The sequence below is a fragment of the Manacus vitellinus genome, unplaced genomic scaffold (genome assembly GCF_001715985.3).
Source record: "Manacus vitellinus isolate BGI_N305 unplaced genomic scaffold, ASM171598v3 scaffold_41_pilon, whole genome shotgun sequence".
Classification (NCBI taxonomy): domain Eukaryota; kingdom Metazoa; phylum Chordata; class Aves; order Passeriformes; family Pipridae; genus Manacus; species Manacus vitellinus.
In genome coordinates this window covers 5,468,242-5,488,509 of record NW_021940545.1, presented here as the reverse complement: position 1 = coordinate 5,488,509, position 20,268 = coordinate 5,468,242, and the positions used below count along the sequence as shown (strand labels likewise).

Here is a 20,268-nt window from a genome sequence, read left to right as displayed (position 1 = left end):
TGGCTGTGGAGCTGCAGAGGGTTTGGATTTGGCCGTGGGAGCTGCAAAGGGTTCAGGTTTGGCTGTGGAGCTGCAGAGGGTTGGGGTTTTCCTGCCTGCTCTGCCGTTGTCTGATTGATTTCAACGCGGACCCTTCTTTAAGTGGCTCTGATTGCAGGAAATTGCTGTGGCGTGTGACACATGTCACAACAGTGCAGTGATTAAAGCCCCCGCGTGTCATTTACTGACTGATTGAGCTAATCACACCCAGGGAGTGGGAAATGTGTGGAGAGGAACTGGCATTCCGCATTGTTAAGGGTTTTAAGCGTCCAAATAAATGACAGTTGGATTGGAATGTCTTTGAATTTACATCCTTGGAAGCTCGCAGCCAGTCCCCAAGTGTGTCATGGTAGGAGGCAGAGCTGCCTTGCTTCTGTTTGAAGTGTATCTTAAATAGTTCTGACTCTAAGTTGGTACCAAAACTAGCATTTGGGTGAGCTTCAGTGGCTGAGTCTTTGTTGGGGTGAAGTGGGAATGCAAACTCTTTCTTCTTAATCCTTTTGAGAACATTTTCTGCCAACACTGAGTGTACGTGGTCACTCCAGAATTGTATGGCATTGTGTGGTTTTGTGTTGCTCCCCTCTTACTTCTCTGCAATTAGGAAGAATGAATTTGGAGTCAAGTTTCCTGGTTTTACAGGTTTCCACCTCCACACCTTGCTCGTGTGGTCTTCCTGAATGCAAGAGTGAATCGTGTGTCAGAACTCTGCTGGGCTCTTGGGTTGAGCTGTGACCCAGGAGCAGTATTGATGTTACATTGATATTGATTGTGACCCAGTGAAAAAATAAGGAGGAAAATAATTTCTGAAGAGGAAGGAAATGAAGTTTCTTGGGCAGGTGTGGTTGTGAGATGCTCTGGTGCCCCTGTATTGCTGCTGACTAACTCTGGGAGTCGGGCAAAGCTGCTGCTCCATCCAGATGTCATCCCAGGCTTGTATTCCAAACCTCTTCTTTCCTTTTTCTCACCCTTTAGGTACAGAACCCTGGTCCTTCTACTTCATCAATGGCTTTCTGAATTTCAACGTGGCTTTTATTCTGGCACTGCTGGTGCTGCCACTGACCTGTCTCATGGAGTGTCTGCTGCAGAAGTTCCATGGTGAGTGCAGGGAGAGCCAGGCACAGCCAGCCCAGACCTCAGCCTGGGGCTGCAGGCAGAGCTTTAGCCTGCCAAAGAGCAGCTTTGCTTTACTGGGAGAGAAATTGGGCTCAGCAAAAGTCTTTGGAGTAATAGGAGAGTTCCTGGAGCTCATTACTCAGTCCAGGGTTGTTCCCTGCCTCCACCTCCAGAAGGACAATGTGTTTTCAAGGCTGAATTTACCCATACCCAGAGCAGTTTAACAAGGGGTGTGTATCCAACCCTCAGTCTGACATTTCAATAGTCTTAAGGGGGAGAGAAACTGTGTACCTGTAGTTTCCATCTGGTCTGCAGCTGGAAATGGGAACCTTTGGAGTAACTGGGGGACGTTTTTGGGGTTGAAGTGGGTTCTTCTGGGCACTGTGAAAGGCACTCTTGAGCTCACAGGACTGAGCCCTGGCAGGACTGCCCATGCTTTGGGAAGTGTCCCCAGGGGTGTGGATATACTGAGAGCAGGAAAAGGAGGAACCAGAATATTCCCTGCTTCACGTTGGGCTTTTTCTTAAATAAAATGACATCAGTTTAAACACATGACATTTGGTAAGGGACTCTGGAGAGGAAGTGTGAATTCTTCTCTGCTGTTTTCCTGAGGAAGATTCATCAAGTGTCAGCAGCAGCCTCCAGATTCATCAGTCCAGTCAGTGCTTTGCTCTCTCTCTGATTTTTTTACTGAATAAAAGAAGCAGCAATATCATAATCCCCCACGAAAATGTGTGTTAACGGGTGTTTGCTTGTATCTGTTCCTTGGCTATGACTGACATACTGTCAGGAACCAGTGAAAGCTCAGTAGGAGATCCTGTAAATGCAAGATTTCCTGCTGTTCACTTGGTGTTCTTGTGCTTAGCAGTGGGAGCGATTCTGCCAAGTGCTTTGTTCACATTGTCTGTGAAATGCCGTTGGCTTAATTGCTTAACTCTGCTGTTGGGAGTAGTAAGGGGGCAGAGAAGGGACTGCAAATTGTCAGGCAGTGCAGAACCCTCCTCAGTGTGACTGAAATTCAGGGTAATTGTTGTTATTTTTGAATCAGTTATTTCCTCTGTTAAGCAGAAGGCGCCTGAGAGACCTCTCATGCTGTTATTTTTGTAATGAGGCAATGAGGGTTGTGGAAACTTCAGTCCACAAACAAGCCTTTGTAAAGGGAGAGGGGGATCCAGGGGAGATCCTTTCTGATCTTTGTACGTACAATACCCAGCAGGAGATCTGCTTCTGGCTGCCTGATTTGTCAGTCCTTGGTGGGTTTTGTCTCTTCCTTGGGTTCAGTGATGCAGTCCCTTATTTTCTGTCCTCCTAAATCTGTTGGAGTTGTTAGTATTGTAGGAACCTGTAAAAATTCCCTGATGAAAATTCTGTGCTGGATGTTTGGCCATGTTTCCTGGATTTCAGCAATGTGGGTGCTCAGAACAGGCTGTGTTTGTGTCTGAAGGCAATGGATTGGGTCTGGAGAATGGGCTTGGAGGGTGAGATGTGACTGTGTGAGGGAGGGAGTGGGTTAAACCCCTCATTTCTTGTACTGCTGCTGCTTTGCTGAGTTTCTGTTTCCTCCAGTTCAGAACCTGGGCCGTCCCTACTGGCTGACCCTGGCTCCCATGTACATCTGGATCCTGATTTTCTTCAGCCAGCCCCACAAAGAGGAGAGGTTTCTCTTCCCCATCTATCCCCTCATCTGTCTCTCTGGTGCTGTGGCTCTCTCTGCTCTCCAGGTAAGTTTTAGTGGAACATGGTTTTAGTTCAGGTCACACCTTTTAGGAAACCTGATTTCCAGCTGATTTCTTTTAACATTGCTTCCCAAAGTTTGGGGACACCTGCAGAATATCTGTGCCTGTGACACAGTTCAGGACTGTCCTGATAGCTTTGGATCATCATCTTTAATCTGTAGCTGGTACAGTTTAATATTTGAACCACATTTCATGGACAGGTGTTGAAACTGTGGAAGCAAAATACTCAGCCCTTCTGGTACTGAAGTGTTGCTGATTTTACACATTAAACCACAACCTTCCTGTGCAGGTTGACTGAGAGTGTGTGGAAAACTATTATCCCTCTGTAAGATGTGATGTAAAAGCAAAAATATTTGGGATTTCCCTCCTGAGTGTCTTACAGAATGAGCTCAGCTGATAATTCTGGATCTGAGTGCAGCAAAAACAGATCAAATTTCGTGGCTTTATAAGGTGATCCCATCCAGCTTATCCAGGATTGTCTGAAGTGATAAATAGCTGAGAATATTCCCTTGCCACTGATTATTTCGTGATGGCTTTGGGTTGTTCTCCCATCCCCAGTGGGAATTCCTGGTGGGGAGCAGTTGAGATGTTGTGGTGCCAGCACAGCACAACACCCAGGAGATGCCATGAGGGTTGGTGACTTGGTGACAGCACTGGGGCCTCCTTTGTCTGGTGGTCAGGGCAGGAATGTGGGTGTGTAGGGTTCTGGTGAATCCTTCACTGGCTTGAAAAGGGAAAAGTGATGTTGTTTAGGTGCTGGGAAACTGGGTTGGATACTTGGAGGAGCCAAAAACTGGATGTTTAGTAAATATCTCGAAGCACTTCACAGAGCAAAGCACTAATAGAGACTGATATAAACCTTCCCAGAGTCAAAATTATTCATCTTCCCCTGTTCAAAAGGCCCAGGAATGCAGCCATTAGTCCCTGCCTGAGCCTGTTCCTGCTGTTTGGCCTCATCCTGCTGTTCCTCCAGTGGCAACTCCTGTCCTGGGCTCCCCACCAGCACTGCCTGCACCCCTCAAACCTCTCACTCTTCCCTCCTGACTGCTCATCTCCCATCACTGCTGGTGTTCCAGTGCCCACCTGCAGTCCCCCAGCTGAGTTTCAGTCCTTGCACCCGTGCAGTACCGAGCTCTGATGTAGCAGTTTTGTGGCTCTGCCTGTCACAACATCCCAGGGGGCTGGTTTAGGACCTTTGCCAAACGTGGCTTTAGAAAAAATCCAGTGTGCATTTCTGCCCTGCATTTTTTAGCACTGCTGGATGACATTTTGCCCAGTATAGAGTGTCCAGCTGGGAATTGAGAACTGATTGCCCACCAGCAGTCCAGGCTGGTCACTCTGCTCCTCCAAACCACGTGGATGTGACTGTCATGAGGAAAATGCAAACAGGACTAGAGAAACAGAAACCAGCTGAGGATAGGAAGTGAATAACCAGAAAGGTAGAGCAGGAGGGAGGGCCCAAGCCAAGGACTGGATGTATTTCTTTCTGAGTGTCCCCAGAAAGGCTTTTACATTTAAAAAAAAAACCCAAAAGGCTTTTCCTTTATCGGTTTCAGAGTGGCTTTGTGTGTCCTTTCGTCCACTTCAGAGCTGGAGTTGGTGCAGGCAGGGTAAACAACTGCAGGTCACCCAGGAAATCTGGGTCATGGAACTCGTGCTGGAGAGCAAGTCAGTGCAGGCTGGAAAATGAGGTCTGGCTGTGCAGGGCAGTCCTGCAGTGCCTGAAAGGTGCTCCTGCTTCACCTGGGAACAGCCCGGCTGGAGCACTGGTAGAGAGCACTTGACAGCTGAAGCCTGCCTGGGGAAAAGAGCTGAAAACTTCTTTAAATACCCTGGACTTAACTTAAAAAATGTGACTGAATTTCTGTGCGTTTCGATGAGTCCAAATTCAAAAAAACCAAAGAGCAGAGACCTGGAGGGAGGTGCAGCCACTGCTGCAAGGTCCTTGTGGAAGACAGGATCTTGCTAAACAGCTTTGGAGTAATTTTATGTCGTCTCTTTTTTTTTTTTTTTCCCCCCACTCTCTCCTCAGAAATGTTACCACTTCATATTCCAGCGGTACCGCCTGGAGCACTACACGGTGTCCTCCAACTGGCTGGCCCTGGGCACCGTCTTCCTCTTCGGCCTTTTGTCCCTGTCCCGCTCTGTTGCCTTATTCAGAGGTTGGTATTTTACAGGAGGTTGGTGATTTGCACCTGCCCTGTGCTTTCCTGGGCCTTTGGCTTGGCACAAGTTGTGCTGCTTCGATTCCGGCGGCAGGGAAAACTAAGGAGTCTCCAAAAGTTGGGATGTCATTGCTGCAGGGAGGGGAATAAGCTTTAATTAATTTAATCACCGTTAATGAATGGTTATATATGTGTGTCTACATGCACATTCATCCATACATATGTATGAATAAACCACTGGAATTACATCACTCACAAATCTGCCCCTCACCTTCAGCCAGCACAGCTCTACTGATACAAAAATGTACCCAGGCTGGTATTAAAGCAGATACTTCAGCTTTCAAATGCTTGAAACAGCATTTTCCCCATGTAAAACTTGGAATTGGGTGCATGTGTCCTTAATGGAGATGGATTGGGCATGGTCCTGAAGAACCTTCTGGAATGGGAGCCATGCAGTGAGCCTTCCCAACCTCAACAGTATGGTTTTGGGTTTTGGTGGCCACTGCCAGGGCAGGGAAATGTGAATAAAGAACCTGTGCTAAAAAGAATCCAGCCACTTTTTAGCACAGACCAGTCCATTTACTCAGGAAGTTACCAGTGACACGTGAACGAGCTTTTTGTGGGCTTTCCAAAGCAGCCACATAAACGCCCCTCTTATTCTGATTTTCTGCCTTGCACAGGCTACCACGGGCCCCTGGACCTGTACCCAGAGTTCCACAGGATTGCCACTGACCCCAGCATCCACACGGTGCCAGAGGGGAGGCCAGTCAACGTGTGTGTGGGGAAGGAGTGGCACAGATTTCCGAGCAGCTTCCTGCTGCCAGAGAAGTGAGTGCTTTCCTGCCAAAGGCACGGTTTGGCGAGGGGCACTTCTCCTGGCTGTTGTGGGGGTGACCCTCAGGTCTCAGCTGGCACCAGCAGGTGTCCCTGGCTGTGCCTCTGGTGTTCCCCACACGGGATGTCACTGGATTTTCCCTGTTCCCTGCAGCTGGCAGCTCCAGTTCGTCCTGTCGGAATTCAGGGGCCAGTTGCCCAAACCCTTTGCCCAGGGCCCCCTGGCCACACGGCTCATTCCCACGGACATGAACGACCAGAACAAGGAGGAGCCATCTCGATACGTGAGGATTCTGTTCCCGTTTCCTTTTCCTTCCCTCACTCTGTAATTCCTCACCTAACTGCATAATTACTGTGTAATTTGTGTTAATATCGTGCCCATGGCTGGGTCTCCCTAATTTGTTTCCTGGGGGGAAGTTACAGGAGAAAAATGGTCCCTCTGCAGCCCTGGGAAATTTCCCCATTGATGTGAATGTTTTCTGTTTGCATTTCATCTGCCCATTTAAAGGCATAAGAAAAGAAGCAGAAGAAGTGATAGTTCCCAGTTGTTGCAATTTTGGGTTCAGCAGAGAGTGTGTGAGCACAGGAAGGTGAACTGAATGAGTAGTTTGAAGTCCCCCACAGAAAATATTTTGAAATTTTGCTCTGTACTTTCATGTCTTTTTAAATATAGAAGGATTCATCACATTTGCAGCTGAGAAGGAGGAACTTAATTTGGAACTCCACTGAAACAATTGCATCAGTGATTTCAGTGGGAATCATTTAAGACAATGTACACTGGTATTACTGATTGATGCTTTTAATGTCTGTGTTGTGTTACCTAAACAAAAGCAGTGCACACATATGAATATTTTAAAATTATATTAATGATGTAAAAATAATTTAAAATTATTCTTTAAAATTAACAGGTTCAATCTTGGCAATCTGCTGGGTTGAATCTCCCTTCTTTGAGGCTCATTGTGCAGTTACAGGAATGGGAAGGAGGCGTGTTCCCACCTGAGAGGAGCTGTCTGCTGCAGTGCATTTAATTTATGAAATCTTTAACTGTGGCATATTTTTAGCACAGACAGCTGGCTGGTGCTCAGCCTGTGACTAATGGAGCAAAACACACTTTTGTTTCATGCTTGTTTCTTAATGTCACCCTACAACTTGGTTATTCCTCATGCAACCAAAGGGGACATTAAAAAATTAGCCACTAAATGTTAATTTTAAATTTGGGTTTAAGGCTTTGACTTCTGACCTGCCAGTAGCACCAAGAGATCAAGGCATTTTCTTGAGCTGAGTGAGCTTAGGAGTGCAAGCACACCCAGATTTAAAAAAAAGAAAATAGAAGGACTGTGATAGTGAGTAAATCTAAATAGCACAAGCCTGCTGGCCATTTAAAGGGGAGAAAACAAATGGCTCAAGAGGATTATCTGAGCCATGGAGCTTCAAACCCATTAATGGCTTCAGAAATGGGGCTGATCTCGTCGTTTCAGGTGCAGGTCTCTGTTCCTGCTCTGCTTGAAAATGGGAGGGTAAATCTCAGTGTTTCTGTTGCTATGAGACACTGGGGAGAAGAGCTGATTTGATCCTGTTTTGCAGTTCTTCCTCCCTTAATCACGTTGAGCAGCACTTGCCTTGCACTTGTCCTACCAGGGAGGTGCATTTGTCCCTGAAGCTGCTGAGGAGGAGATGAGGAGCACTATTTCCTACAGAACTGTATCCAGGCAGGAACAGCAGATCAGGCCCAAAAGCTGAAACTGTTGACAACAACTGACTTCAGAGGAAGTTTGGGGTTTTTTTGACCACTTTCTTTTCACTTGTAGCAGCCCTGCAGAGCCCAGTGAGAGACAGCAGCAGCTGTGCCCTGAGCTCCAGCTCTCTGCTGTGCCCACTCCTGTTAGTCAGGGTGGCACCAAATTTAGCTCCCCACCACTCAGCACTGCAGTTGCATCAAAGAAAGGGAGAGTGGGAGGAGGAAAAGGAAAGGAGAAGCGAGGAGGGTGGGATGTGATTTAGAAATCCCCTGCAGCTTTGTTCACTGAATGGTTTCTTTGCCCAGGGAAACATTTCATCCCAAATGTGCATCACCAAAGCCTGGTGTAAATGCCCAAATAAATGCACAGGTGCTGTGTTGGCCCTCTGACCAGGATGAATGTTGTCCTTGGCTTCAGTGTAACTTCTAGGAATGCTCTCTGTTCACTTAGAATTGTACCAGGGAAATCTTTCACCTGGCATTTTAAGTGCCTGCCCTTCTAGGGGAGAATTTAGAATGTGAGATTAGTCTTAGTGCTTGAGGCAGTAACTTGCCTTTCTCTGAATGACTCTACATCACTTACAGGAAAACTTGGTTAGTGCTTTGGGAGTCTTTTTGCTAATGAGCCAGAACCTCTCCCAGGACCTGGAATGTTCTTCTCACACAGTGCAAGGAGTGGATTCAACATTCTCCTCAGCCGAGTTTCCCAGGGTGTAATTTCATTTGCCACTGAGCTGTGATGCCACAGAGCCATCTGGTATCCACCTAATTAAATTGTTTTCAGCCTAAATCGTTACATTAAACCCCAAAGGTGCTTCAGAAGAGTGATTTCAGGCATGTCCAAGGAAGTTTGCAATCAAATTCTGTGGGAGATTACAAGACTTGCCATGGGATGACAAGACTAAAGCCCTCAAATGCTGTGAGCTCTGCAGAGTTAACAGGCTGTGGGGGTTGTGTGACCCTTGTGGGTACCCCATCCTGGTCTGTGTGTATTCAAATGTTGCTCTGTGTGTAACCAGATGAGCTGGAATTGTGTGCAACTGGTTGTAAAAGGCATGAAAAAATGAGGTGAGTGAGTGATTTCTTTTGCAGGAGGCTGTCAGATAGGCATGAACCAGGAAGAAGATTCAGTGCAGACATCAGGAGACATTTCTAACCATAAAGACAGCAGAGTGTTTTGCCTGGGGAGCTTGTGGAGTCAGCATTGTACAAAGTCTTTAACAGCTAATTAGACAACCACTGAGAAAAGCACCAACAGAATTGGTTCTGCCACCTCTGTGACTTGACAGTTCCCCAGCAGGAGAAGCTGGCAGTGGTCCTGCCTCAGAGAGGGACCTGAGGATGCTCCTCTTGGGAGAAAGCAGCCTGTGTTCCCCCAGAAAGGTTTTGCTGGAGAACATTCAGAACAGGTTACCGTGTGTCCTGCAGGAAGCCTTTCCCCTGCTGCTGGAAATTTAACCCTCTTCCCATTGCTAAGTAACATAACAGCCTGTATAAATAAACACAGAGAGCCAGGAACCCGCAGGAAATAAAGCACAAGGATGTCTTTCTTTCTGCAGATTGACATTTCCAAATGCCACTATCTGGTGGACTTGGATACAGCAACTGAGACCCCCAGGGAGCCCAGGTATTCCTCCAACAAAGAAGAGTGGGTGACCATTGCCTACAAGCCATTCCTTGATGCTTCCAGGTATGCTCTGCACGTTTGGGGATGGGGGCTGGCAGGGCTGGGCTGTCTGCTTGCAGGAGGAGCTGTGCACAGGGAGGAGAGAGGGTGACAAATGCCAGTCTGAAGTCCAGTTTCCAGTAAAGGCAGCTTGCTGGCCACAGTGGAACCTTTGTCAGACTTGTGCCTGCAATATTTATGAGCTAAGAGGGTGAAACCAGCTGAGGAGGGTGGTGAGAAGGCTTATTTTTAAAAAGAATCCTCCCTGTGCACTCCTTGCTGAAGCAGTGTTTTTTGGTGTGCTTTCCAAAGAAGGGAGGTGGATGTCATCTCCTCCCAGCATCTCCTCCCAGCAGACCTTTGAATCTGCTGCTTTGTTTCAGCCAAACTCGAGGCAGGTACAAGTCAGTCTCAGAGGGCATGAGCTCTTACAGCCTTCATGAAAGCTGGCAGACAGAGAGGAGGCAGTCAGCAAGGGCACACCTTTCTTAGGCATCAGAAAATCCATGCAAGAGATCCCTGTTAGAATCTGTCCCTCAGTGGTTCTGCTGCTCACTGAACAACTTGCCTGTGTGTCTGAACAGCAGCTCCTGTGAGAGGCAGAGCTTGGGTTTGCTCTCCTCCAGGCTGACAGGGGGTGAAGTCAGGGCTGTCAAACTGGGAGTGTTGTTAATACAGCCCTGCAAGCACAGAAACCCTCAGCTGTGAGGGGGAGGTTATTTGGCCATTGAAAGCTCTGGTCATGTCGTTGTCATACCAGGACAGAGGGGCTGACTGGAAAAACCTCTGTAAAAAACCCACCCAGGGGTCAGTGCCCTCCTGTTTTCTGTGGGAGACCTTTTTACTTCCTAGTACAAGGACCCTCCAGGGAGTGGGGCTGGTAAAGGCAGCTGAGCAGAGAGAAGGAGTGATAATAATGATGGAGCAGCTCCCAGGGGAGCTCTGATGTTCCCAGCCTGCTGACACAAACAGGTTTCCTTGGCAAGGCCTTTCCTGGATGATGTTTTCCCAGAGCCCTGCTGTTACATTTGGGCAGGACTTCAGGAAGGGAGAAGGAGGTGGCCAAAGAGTCTTATTAGTGAGGAAAGAGAAGCATCTGCACGAGAGTTTTGCAAAGGACTCCTTGTGCAGAGTGTGTGCCCTTAAATGTGCATTTGTGCTTTGAAGGCTCGTTGGTGTGTTTTTAGAGCTGGTTTATCTTGCTGTTCTCCAGTGAAACTTTCATTGGTTTGGACCTTAAGACCCCTTGGGGATGTAATTTGCTGGGGGTGCTTTAGAGGCAGCTCTGCTGCAGAGGTTCTACCTGCCTGATGAAAGCCAAGTGAATTATTCTGCTATGACTGACTGTCTCACAGACTTCTCCAGGATGTCCTGGATTCTCTGTGGCTTCTTTCAACACAGAATTCCTCATTTTTCCTGTGCTTGGCTGATGTTTGATCGAGAGGGAATTGGTCTGTCTCATGGGCTTTTTGGGTTATTGCACTTCCAGCCCCCACCCATTGCCTCTGAATTTTTGATTAAAGCTCGTGTGGGACGTACCACAAACCACTGCTCTCTCTCCTGAACCCATTTCAGATCCCCTGGGAGGCTCAGTGCTGAGCTGAGTCCTTGTCACTCTCTTCTCAGCTCTAGTGCTGTTTCCATGTAGCCACTGACATTTTCCTTCCTTCTTTTTCCCCCCCTTCCTTCTTGACTGGGGAATTTCCCTATTTACAGCTAAAACTCCTGCATCCTGCCAGGCATCCCTGGCTGGCTGGCCCTCAGGAATTTGGCTGAACACACAGGTAGATGTGGTGGTGGAGCTCTGCTCTTCCAGGGGAGGTGCTGTCAAAGCACTTCCTGCCAGACAAGAGGCTGGAAACTTCTTCCCGGGCTTGGCACTGAGAACCTGTGCAGTCATTTTGAGTTGATTTACGATGCTGTGTGTTGCATTTAGATCATCCAAGCACCAGGATCCCCAAGCAGTGTGTTCCTGGCTGGCTGAGGATCCCTGCAAGCCTGCAGCCAGACTCCAGTAGCCCACTCAGTGCTGTGTGTGGTCCTTCACGTCTGCCTTGGGAAGGGAGGCTGCTCGTGGCTGTTGCTGCTGGAAGTGGTGCCTTGGCTTGTTGTAGCAAAGGCATCATCTCACCGTGGAGCAGCAGCTTGTTGTGGGAAGCTGGGAATCACAGGGAGATCCTGGGACTTCAGAGCTCTGAGCCTGGTGATGGTGAGATGGGAAAGGCAGAACATGAGAGGTGGGAAAGGGGAGCAGCTGCCTGGCTGAGCAGTGACAGACCATCTGAAGGTGGAGGGGACCATTCTGGCTGCTGTGCCCTCCTTGGCAAAAGCTGCTGCATCTGTGGGAGGCTGGGATGGAAGAGGGTTTGCAGAGCATGTCCTGGAGGAGATGAGGAGACCGGGCAGCCCCATCCTCAGCCCTGGTGTCACCTGTCAGCCTCCCCTGCTCCCGTTCCTTCATTCCCGAGGCTGTTCCTTATCGAGGCAGCACAGCTGGAGCAGAGGGGAGCTGTGGTGCCTTCAGCAGTGGAGGAGGCCAGGTTGCCATGGCAGCAGGGCTGATTTCCATCCCTGCTGTTCCCACCTCCTGCAGTTCCAAAGGCTGAGCTGTGCCCCGGCACAGACCTGGGCAGGGGGGGCAGCTCCAGGGCACAGACCTGGGAAGGGCTGGGAGGGCCTGGGCTCACCCTGGGGGTATCACTGACTCTGAGGGGGGAGAGAACCAGGTACATCTCCCCAGCTTGTCTCCCTGAACCTGGAGAGGAACAGTAAGGCAGGAACAGCTGCCCAGCAGTGGGCACAGCTTCCCAGGACAGCTCAGGGTCCAGTGAGCAGCAGGGAGAACAAACCACATGAGGCCTGATCTGCCCTGGTTCGAGCCAGTGTGGCATTTAAAGGTGTCACAGTTATAATTGGATGGTGCAAAAAAAGTCAAGGCCCCTTTTGCCAGCTCATCCACAGCAGCAAGAGATATTGGAGAGCAGCTCTCCTTGTATTGCATTTCTCATCATTGTTGTCACATATATTTTAATTTCTCTCTGTAATTAGGCCCTTGGAGAAGAGGCAGGGTGGATGAGTGACTGGGGGGCTCAGTGGGATCTGATGTTCCCATGACCCTGCCCTTCAACCCTCCCTGTGTTGCAGTTTCCCATTTGGGCCAAAGGTTTGTTAGGTCCCCACTTATCTCCAGGAGCTTGTTGGCAATGCAGGTAAGGAGCTTAAACTTCAGAACAGCAGGGCCAGGTAAATACCTTTGCATTGTTTTGCACCCAAGTACTGGAATTTTGCTGCAACATCCATATAAAGGTTTCCCATGGCAAACGTTCCCAGCCGGGCTGTTGAGCTCCGAGTGCGTCAGAGCATTTCTAAAATAAGACAAGTGTTGTTTGCTTTGGTTTTCTTCCCTGAGTGTGCCTGAGTTGTAACCTGCATCAAGTCTCGGGGCTCCAGCAATTCCCAGCAGGGCCAATGACCCAGGTTTGGCAGCAGATTGGCAGCTGAGGGGGGCAGTGGCAGTGGCAGCCCTGCCTGGTGGTTCAGTGAGGTGCCAAGGTCTGGCTCACCCTGCAGAGCCAGGCATTAACTCCTGTCCTTGTGTGGAGATGGGAAAATCTCACTTGCAGATCTGGTGTCTGTCTGTCTGTGGCTGCAGCAGCCTCTCTTGCAGCAGCAGTGCTGGCTTTGTTTGCCACCCCAGCCAGCCAGAGGGTTCTCTGAGGGCATCCCTGGTGCCTCAGCACTGTTTCAGGGATGCAACAAGTACTTGGGCAGTCCAGAAAGGTGTTTGCAGCCCTGACAGGGGAGCAGGTGTGGAAATCCCAGCAAAAGCACTTGTGTGGCTTGGTTTGATTTTGATTTGAGGCACTAAATTTGGGCACTGCTGTCTGTCTGAGAGTTGAGAAATGCATCGTTCTGCTGCAGGGGAGCAGTGACACAGCTGTAACAGCAAGTTGTGTGCTAGAAATGAGTGAGCTGGGAGAATCCCAGAGCCAGTAGATCCCTGGGGAGACCTTCCCAGGGTCAGACACACAGGCTGTAGAGGCAGTGAAGCTGCATCAAGAACTCCTTTCGTGCCCCAGAGTGCTCACATTTCTGAGCATGTCCCTTCCCCTCTCACCAGAGTGACACATCCCTCAAACCCAGCACCTGCTTCCACACAGTGGTTGGGAAATGTCTCTTGCTACCTGTGAAATAAGTGTAAAACCCCTATGAAAAATGCAGCTTGGGTTTTTTTTAATAAAAGCTAAGGAGGAACAGAAGTGTCCCTTGGAGCTGGGAGCTGCCAGGGGGAGATTTCAGGTTTGCAGCTCTCAAAAAAACCCCATCAAGCACCTCCCCACCCCAACCCAAACTGCAGCTCTTGTTCTTTGAAAATAAATGACCCCAACAGCTCAGTTCACTCCTGCTGAACTGGAGGCTTCTGGGACTCACTGTGAGTCTCCCATTGACGTCAGCAAGTGCAAATGTAAATCTCAGCTGGCTCTGATAAATGGTGCTGCTAATTGAATTAGAGAGCACTCCAAGCCACCAGCTAATTATGCTCCTCAGGAAGCTGCTTTGCCAAGGTCCATTTAATTCTATATTGGCTGAGCACTCCGAATCTGGCACAGAAAAAGGGGAAATATATCACAGCTCCCCACTGAGGAGCACATATTTCTCCAGCTCTTTAGGCTGAGCCGTCTGCTTGCTCCAAACACTTGGATTTTCTGTCAAAAAAAAGTAAAATTCTTAGTGCAAAGTGAACGATTGGGTCACCTTGTTGGAGCACATCAGCACCCTGGTGTGACAAGGGACTGTCTCATTCCCTGTGTGTCACTTGAGTTGTTTTCCCTGCTTCTGTTTTACAAGGGGAAGTAAGGAATGGTTTGAATTGCCTCTGAGGTGTGTGTTGGTACAAAATGTGGCACTGGAGGAAGTGCAAACGTTCATGGGTTTGCAGAGAGCTTTGATCCTGAGCTGCCTGTGTGTGCCCGTGGTGGGAGGCACTGGGTCCTTCCTGCCCCTGTGGCAGAGGTTCAGCTTTCTCCTGCCTCTTCCTCCTGCCTCTTCCTCCTACCTCTTCCTCCTGCCATTCCTTTCTGCCTTCTCCTGCTCCTTCCTGGACTCTGCTGTCCCTGGTGGCTGCTGCTGTTCTGTGTCAGGCTGTGAATTTGGGAGTGGGGGCTGGAACACCTTCCCTCAGTGTTTGCTTCCATCCCAGACCAGCTCCCGTGGCACTTCCAGAACAGGAATGTTGAGCTGCTTTCCCTCAAGTCCAGTGGGTCTCTGACAGAAATAGGCTCAGCACCAAACAGCTCTGCTGGGCTTAGTGGGAACTGAGCAGCCCTGGCTGAACTGGGAGCTGCTGGGAGTGCTGCACTCCTTCAGAATCCAAAAAAACTGGGCAGTCAGACCCCTGGAGTGCTTGTGGCCTTGCTACCAACGTGCTGCTTGGGAGCTGAGTGCTGATGAAGGCTCCACACAATCCCAGTCTCTGGGGGACAAATTTAGAAGCAAATGCAAATAGAACATTCTATATATTCCCTGTCATCTGTCATCCCAGCCCCTTCCATGTGCCATCTGCTGTCTGAGGTTGCTGAGCCTGACGAAGTGAGGTGACAGGAGGTAAAGGTTCCCTGTCTGACTTGAAAGCTCTGTCATGACTCCCTGAGCTGTGGGAGCATCAGCAGCCCTGGGAGAACCAAAGCAGGTGACTATTTTTAAGGTGCTCTGCCAATGCAAGCAGGTACCACCAGGCTTTTCCTGGATGGTTCCAAGGTGCAGGAGGTGCAGGAGCTGCTTGTTCTCAGCTGGATCACAGCAGGGCTGTCTAAGAAGCCTGGGAGCCTCCAGGGAGATGCAGCTCCCAGTGGCAGTTCCTGCCATTGTTCTTTGGCCCGTGTTTTTGAAAGATGTCCAGTGCTGCCTTGCAGCAAAACACAATTCAGCTTTCTCCTGAAAAAAAGCAGCTTGAATTGGATGTGCAGAACCTTGGCTGTGCTGCCAGCAGGGCTGGGTGGATTGCAGTGACCTGGGTCTCTGTGCCATCCCTGCCCACCCTGCAGATCAAATCCTCCAACAGGTCGATCTGAAAGACATAAAGAGATAAGATGCAGTGCTGAGGAAGCAAAACTCTGCCCCAGCCCTGGTTTCAGCAAGTTGCTCAAATTTGTGAAGCTTTGCAGGGTTCAGTGCAGTTCACTACCTTCCTCCACTGCACATTTAAACCTGGGTTTTACTCTTGGATTACTCAGTGAGAGAACACACAACATTCACAATGTGCCCAGCCAGCACAGCTCCAGCAATTAGCAGCCAAATGAAAGGTACTAATTTCATGCAGCCATTAAGCCCTCCATGCTCGAGTGCTCCACTGGGCCAATTGTTGGAAGTGTTGGAATTGCTGGAACTGGTAGGGCATGGGGTGGGAGCTGGCAGCCTGCAGCACCCTGGGCTTTGGAGCACTCCTTAATTCAATACCCTCAGCACGAGAGCAAAACTCCAAAATGCCAGTGCCCAGCAAAGCTTCTGCTCCTCAGGCATGTGGAGGGGGAATGGGCAGCCAGAAAGGTGGGGTAGAAAAGAGGAGATGCTGTGGTGTGCCAGGGCAGGCTCAGGATGGATCTCAGGGAAATTGAGATCTAATTCTTCCCCCAGAGGCTGGTTGGGCACTGCCCAGGCTCCCCAGGGCAGTGGGCACAGCCCCAAGGCTGCCAGAGCTCCAGGAGGGTTTGGATGATCCTCTGGGACTCTTGGGGCTGGGCCTGTGCAGGGCTGAGGGTTGGACTGGATGGTCCTCGTGGGTCCCTTCCAGCTCAGCACATCCTGTGACTGTGAAATGCAGCTCTGCACCTTCCCAGAGTGCCCTGAGGAGCAGGACCTGCCTGGCTGGGTGACCCCAAAGGCCCCCTGGCTGCTTTTTGGATGTTGATATCTTGGATCTAAGTTTCTTTCAACAATTACACCACCTTTCCTGCCCTCTCTCCCCCTTAATCCTCCTGGAATGGATGGTGGATGGTGGAAGAACTGCTCAGGCTGCTGCTGTGTGGTGATGGCACAAACCAGCTTTGGTCCTGCCAACGAGGAGGAAACTGGGCTAAAATTTAAGGATGATTTTCTCCTTTGTGTTTTCCAGGTCCTCGAGGCTGCTGCGAGCGTTCTACATCCCCCTCCTGTCTGAGCAGTACACCTGGTACTCCAACTACACCATCCTGAAATCCAGGAGGTCCAGGCAAAGCAGGAAAAAGATGGGAGGCTAGAACACACCTGGGCAGCCAAACCAAAAGCACCTGCTGACACTCTTGGACAGCTGCCCAGGCCATCTCCAGTTCCCTTTTTGAAAGACTGGGCTCCTGAGAACTCTGTGGCAAAGACCTGCCCCGGGGTGCTTTGGCTCTGCAGCCCCAGCCGGGGGGAAGGTGCATCCTCTGCTCTCAGTTCCCACTGTCAGGGCTCTGCTCTGCCCCCAGCAGCACGTTGGTGAGGAGCCATTTGAAAATCCAGCAGCCACCCGTGGATGTGTTATCCCTGCTGCTCCCTGGGTTGCCCTGGAAAAGAGAAAAATGGAAAATAAAAAGGAATAATGACAGGGTGAGGCTCTGCTCCAGGTTGCAATCTGGCACTGGGAAAACCTCAGCTTCTCTCTTTCTCTCTCCTGCCCACCCCTCCAGTGTCCCTCCTCTGCTCCAGCAGTGCTTTCATTCACCTAGGGAATTTTTTCAGGTAACAATGTTTAGGAATTTTCCTTTTTCTTAAAAAGTGGTGGGGAAGAGGACAAACCTGCCTGACAGTGATCTGAGATGCACTGAGTCTCAAGGAATCGTGCACCACAGAGAAACAGCCTGAAGTTGCTCTGTCCAGGAGACACTTTCAAGGATAAACCTGTGCTTTTGGGAGAAAAAAACCCCCCAAACTTAGGAACTGAGACAAGTATCTATTTAATGGGATCAGAGTGTTTGTGTTATCTGTGAAACCAAGTGTTTGTTTGCTATTTATAGTAATTTTTTCAAGATACCTGTAACATCCTTTCAATTCTAGACTACAGCATCCTAAAAATTCTGGGATTCTCCAGAGAGCAGAAGGATTAATTTATATATATATATATAATTTTTTTTGCAGTTCTGTTTCCCAGAATAGTGTGTGTTACATGGGTCTCATGTGCTTCAGAGCAATGTTGTACTTGTTATGTCTCCATTTTCCAACGTGCAGTGTCCCAGGCTGGATGAAGGGGGTTGTTTTCACTCCCATCCCTGGAATTTTTTGGGATGGGGTGGCACGAGAGGGAGTTCTGCCCAAGCTCTGGGGTTGGACTGGGTAGTGTGTGCAGTGCCAGAGCAGGTGGATCAGGGATTTAGGTGCTGGGGAGCTGTTTGGGTGCAAAGAGAAAAGCAGGAGCCTCTGAGAACGTTGGTTCAGGAGCAAAACTCAGGGCTGGACAGGTCTCATGGGCAGGGGGGGAAGGACAGGCTGGGATCCAACACGGCACTGCTGGGACCAAGCAGGAGGAGCTGGATGAGGAGCAAGGCCTGGGGTCAGTCTGGAAGAGGCTCTGAATGCCCTGCATTGCCTCGAGGAGGTTTTTTGGGGGCATTGTGCTCTGCTAAAAGCAGTCTACAAACATGGGGTGGTCACAGCACGGAAATGCAGCTCCCTCCCATTGCACCCCCCTGGATGCAGGAGCAGTTTGGAGCTGAGGCTCCAGATTCCAGCTCTGAAGACTTAGGGAACTGTGTGTGACAGCCTGGACCATCTTCAGGGAAACGTCCCCCTGTGCAGACATCACCCTCCATCAGTGTCAGATGTGGAGCTTTGAGGTTTTCAGCCCCCAAACTGTTTGGGATGAGCTGGTCTGGGGGGTCAGGGCCAGGGTGACATCAGTGTTGTGGTGTCTTTGTCCAGGTGTCCCCCCAGCTCTGCCCCTCAGAGGAGTTCACACAGGGCTCTCCAGAGCCAGCAAATCAAAACCAAAACTCTCGCCCTGCTTGTTGCCTCTTCCCTTGCTAATCCCTGACCTTAAATCAAATAAAGGAACAAATCCCCGACCTTAAATCAAATAAAGAAACAACTGCAGTTGAAGGACTGGTTGCACCTCTCTCTGGTGCTGTTTGTGTGACTGTTCCATGTTGTCATAGCTCAGAACCACATGTTTAATGTGAAAAGACAGTGCAGTAAATATCCATTTTAAATGACTCTGGCTGCTCCACCTTCCTTTCCAGTTGGATTCCTAATTTGGGAGTGGTGGTGGGGAACTGATAACCTGACAGTAGTCAGGAGTTGATCAGTGCTTTCCAGAGGGGTGCAGCAAATGTTTGGTTCCTGGGAGTGAGCAGGGGCAATCCATCAATCCCAGCTGAGACCATGAGAAGGTGAAGTGGCTGCTGATGGTGTTTGCACCTGAAGGCCTGAGCCCAGGGGAGGTTTGGGGCAGGAGATGCTCAGGCTGCCCTCATTTCCCCATCACTCACAAGTCAGGACTGTTGCACTCTGTGCAGAGCTGAGAAGAAGCAAAAAGCCATGGATAACAAGAAGATTTTGGGGAAATAAAAGAGACTTGTGGAGTGGGAGCATCACATCCTGAGGAGCACACTGCAGGCACTGCCTGCCTGGCTCAGGTTTGCCTGGATGAAAGTCCCTGTTTTTTTGAATGGGTGGGAAGAGGATGATGCCAAAGGGTGGAGCTGCATCCAAAACAAAGCGTTTTCCTGGGAATGGTCGATCTTCTCTGTGTCCCCCCCAGCCCAGGCTGGTGCCCAGTGGCACTGCTGTGGCACTTGCCCTGCCTGGATGAGCAGAGGGGGATTCTCTGGGGAGTTTGCTCTGCCCTGGGTGGAGATGGAGAGGCTGCCAGTGAAGAGCAGGGTGGGGAGCTGAGCCCTGCAATCCTTCTGCCTCAGAACACACTGTCCAGGTGCTGCCCAGCCCAGCCCAGCCCTGTTCTCTCCCTTGGACCAACAGGAGGCTGTTTTGACCTTTCCTGTTTTCAACCCTCCCCTCTGCCTTGGCTGGGGAAGCTGCACTTTCAACACGTGTCTGAGTCAGCAGGAAACAAATCCAGGGCCACTGGATGTGGGGTTTGGGGTGGGCTCAGGAGCAGTTGCCCACAACACTGCCAGGTCTGGTTGGACACCACTGGTCGAGGCGTGGTGGTGACAATCTGCAGGCTTGGGGTTTCACCCTGGTTTTGGGGACAGGTGCCTTCCCACATCCCTGACATCCTTGGCTTCCTCCCTTCCCAGCTTCTGGGGAACGTGCTCTCGGGACAGGCAGGAGCTTTCCAGCAGCTTTATGCAATGCTGGCTGAATCACACAATAAACAAGCCCAAACCCTATTATTAGACTTTGGAAACTGCTGCCTTAGAGACAGGTTTGCTTATAAATATCCATTATTTTCTCCCTGGCTCCTCACTAGGGAAGCTGGTGAGGAAAAGGGATCTCTGCTCCTCCAGAGTCTGCCTGCCCCTGCTGTCTTTGCTTCTTCCCACCTGAGCTCATCCTCCTCTCCCTTCCAGCCTCCCAAGCTCCAGCTGTGGGAATGGGACACCCTCTCCAATGTCAGGCAGCCTTCTCCCCATCCCAAACCCACCCAGCATGGATCCCCTGGCATTGCCCCCTGCTCTGTGCCTCTGGCAGCTGTTTGCAGCAGTGCTGGAGCTCTGGGGTGTTTTATCAACCCTTGCAGGGCTGGTTTGCTATTTTGTGAGCTCAGGAGTTGCCCCGGGGAATTGGGTTCAGCTTTTTGCCAGAACCCAGGGCTCTTCTTCCCTACCCTTGTTGGGTAGTGCTGTGCTGCACAGAAAAGCCCCAGAGCTGCTCAGACACCCCATGTGTAAAACTGGGGCAGGGACTGAATAGCCAGGACACGCTGTAGGCTCTGAGGAGGGATAAATGAGACAGTTTTTAATGATTAAAGGAATGTTCATCTCTCTTCTAATAGATATTGCTGTTAGGAGTATGGGGAGGGCTGGTTTCTCTCCCTTTCTCCAGGTGACAGACCAGAAACGT

The 20,268-nt window shown here is 50.0% G+C and overlaps 1 protein-coding gene across 1 annotated transcript in view; it reads left to right on the top strand.

Annotated features, from left to right (window-relative positions):
* The window catches only part of ALG9 (ALG9 alpha-1,2-mannosyltransferase), a 24,552-nt gene extending 6,097 nt beyond the window's left edge, over positions 1–18,455 (top strand). The window contains exons 8-14 of the mRNA XM_018078679.2: positions 1,012–1,134; positions 2,719–2,873; positions 4,945–5,050; positions 5,734–5,881; positions 6,042–6,171; positions 9,185–9,315; positions 16,403–18,455. Coding sequence (XP_017934168.1) covers positions 1,012–1,134; positions 2,719–2,873; positions 4,945–5,050; positions 5,734–5,881; positions 6,042–6,171; positions 9,185–9,315; positions 16,403–16,526 — 917 coding nt within the window. The 3' untranslated portion in view covers positions 16,527–18,455. The remainder of the gene's footprint in view (positions 1–1,011; positions 1,135–2,718; positions 2,874–4,944; positions 5,051–5,733; positions 5,882–6,041; positions 6,172–9,184; positions 9,316–16,402) is intronic.
* The last annotated feature ends 1,813 nt before the right edge of the window (positions 18,456–20,268 follow it).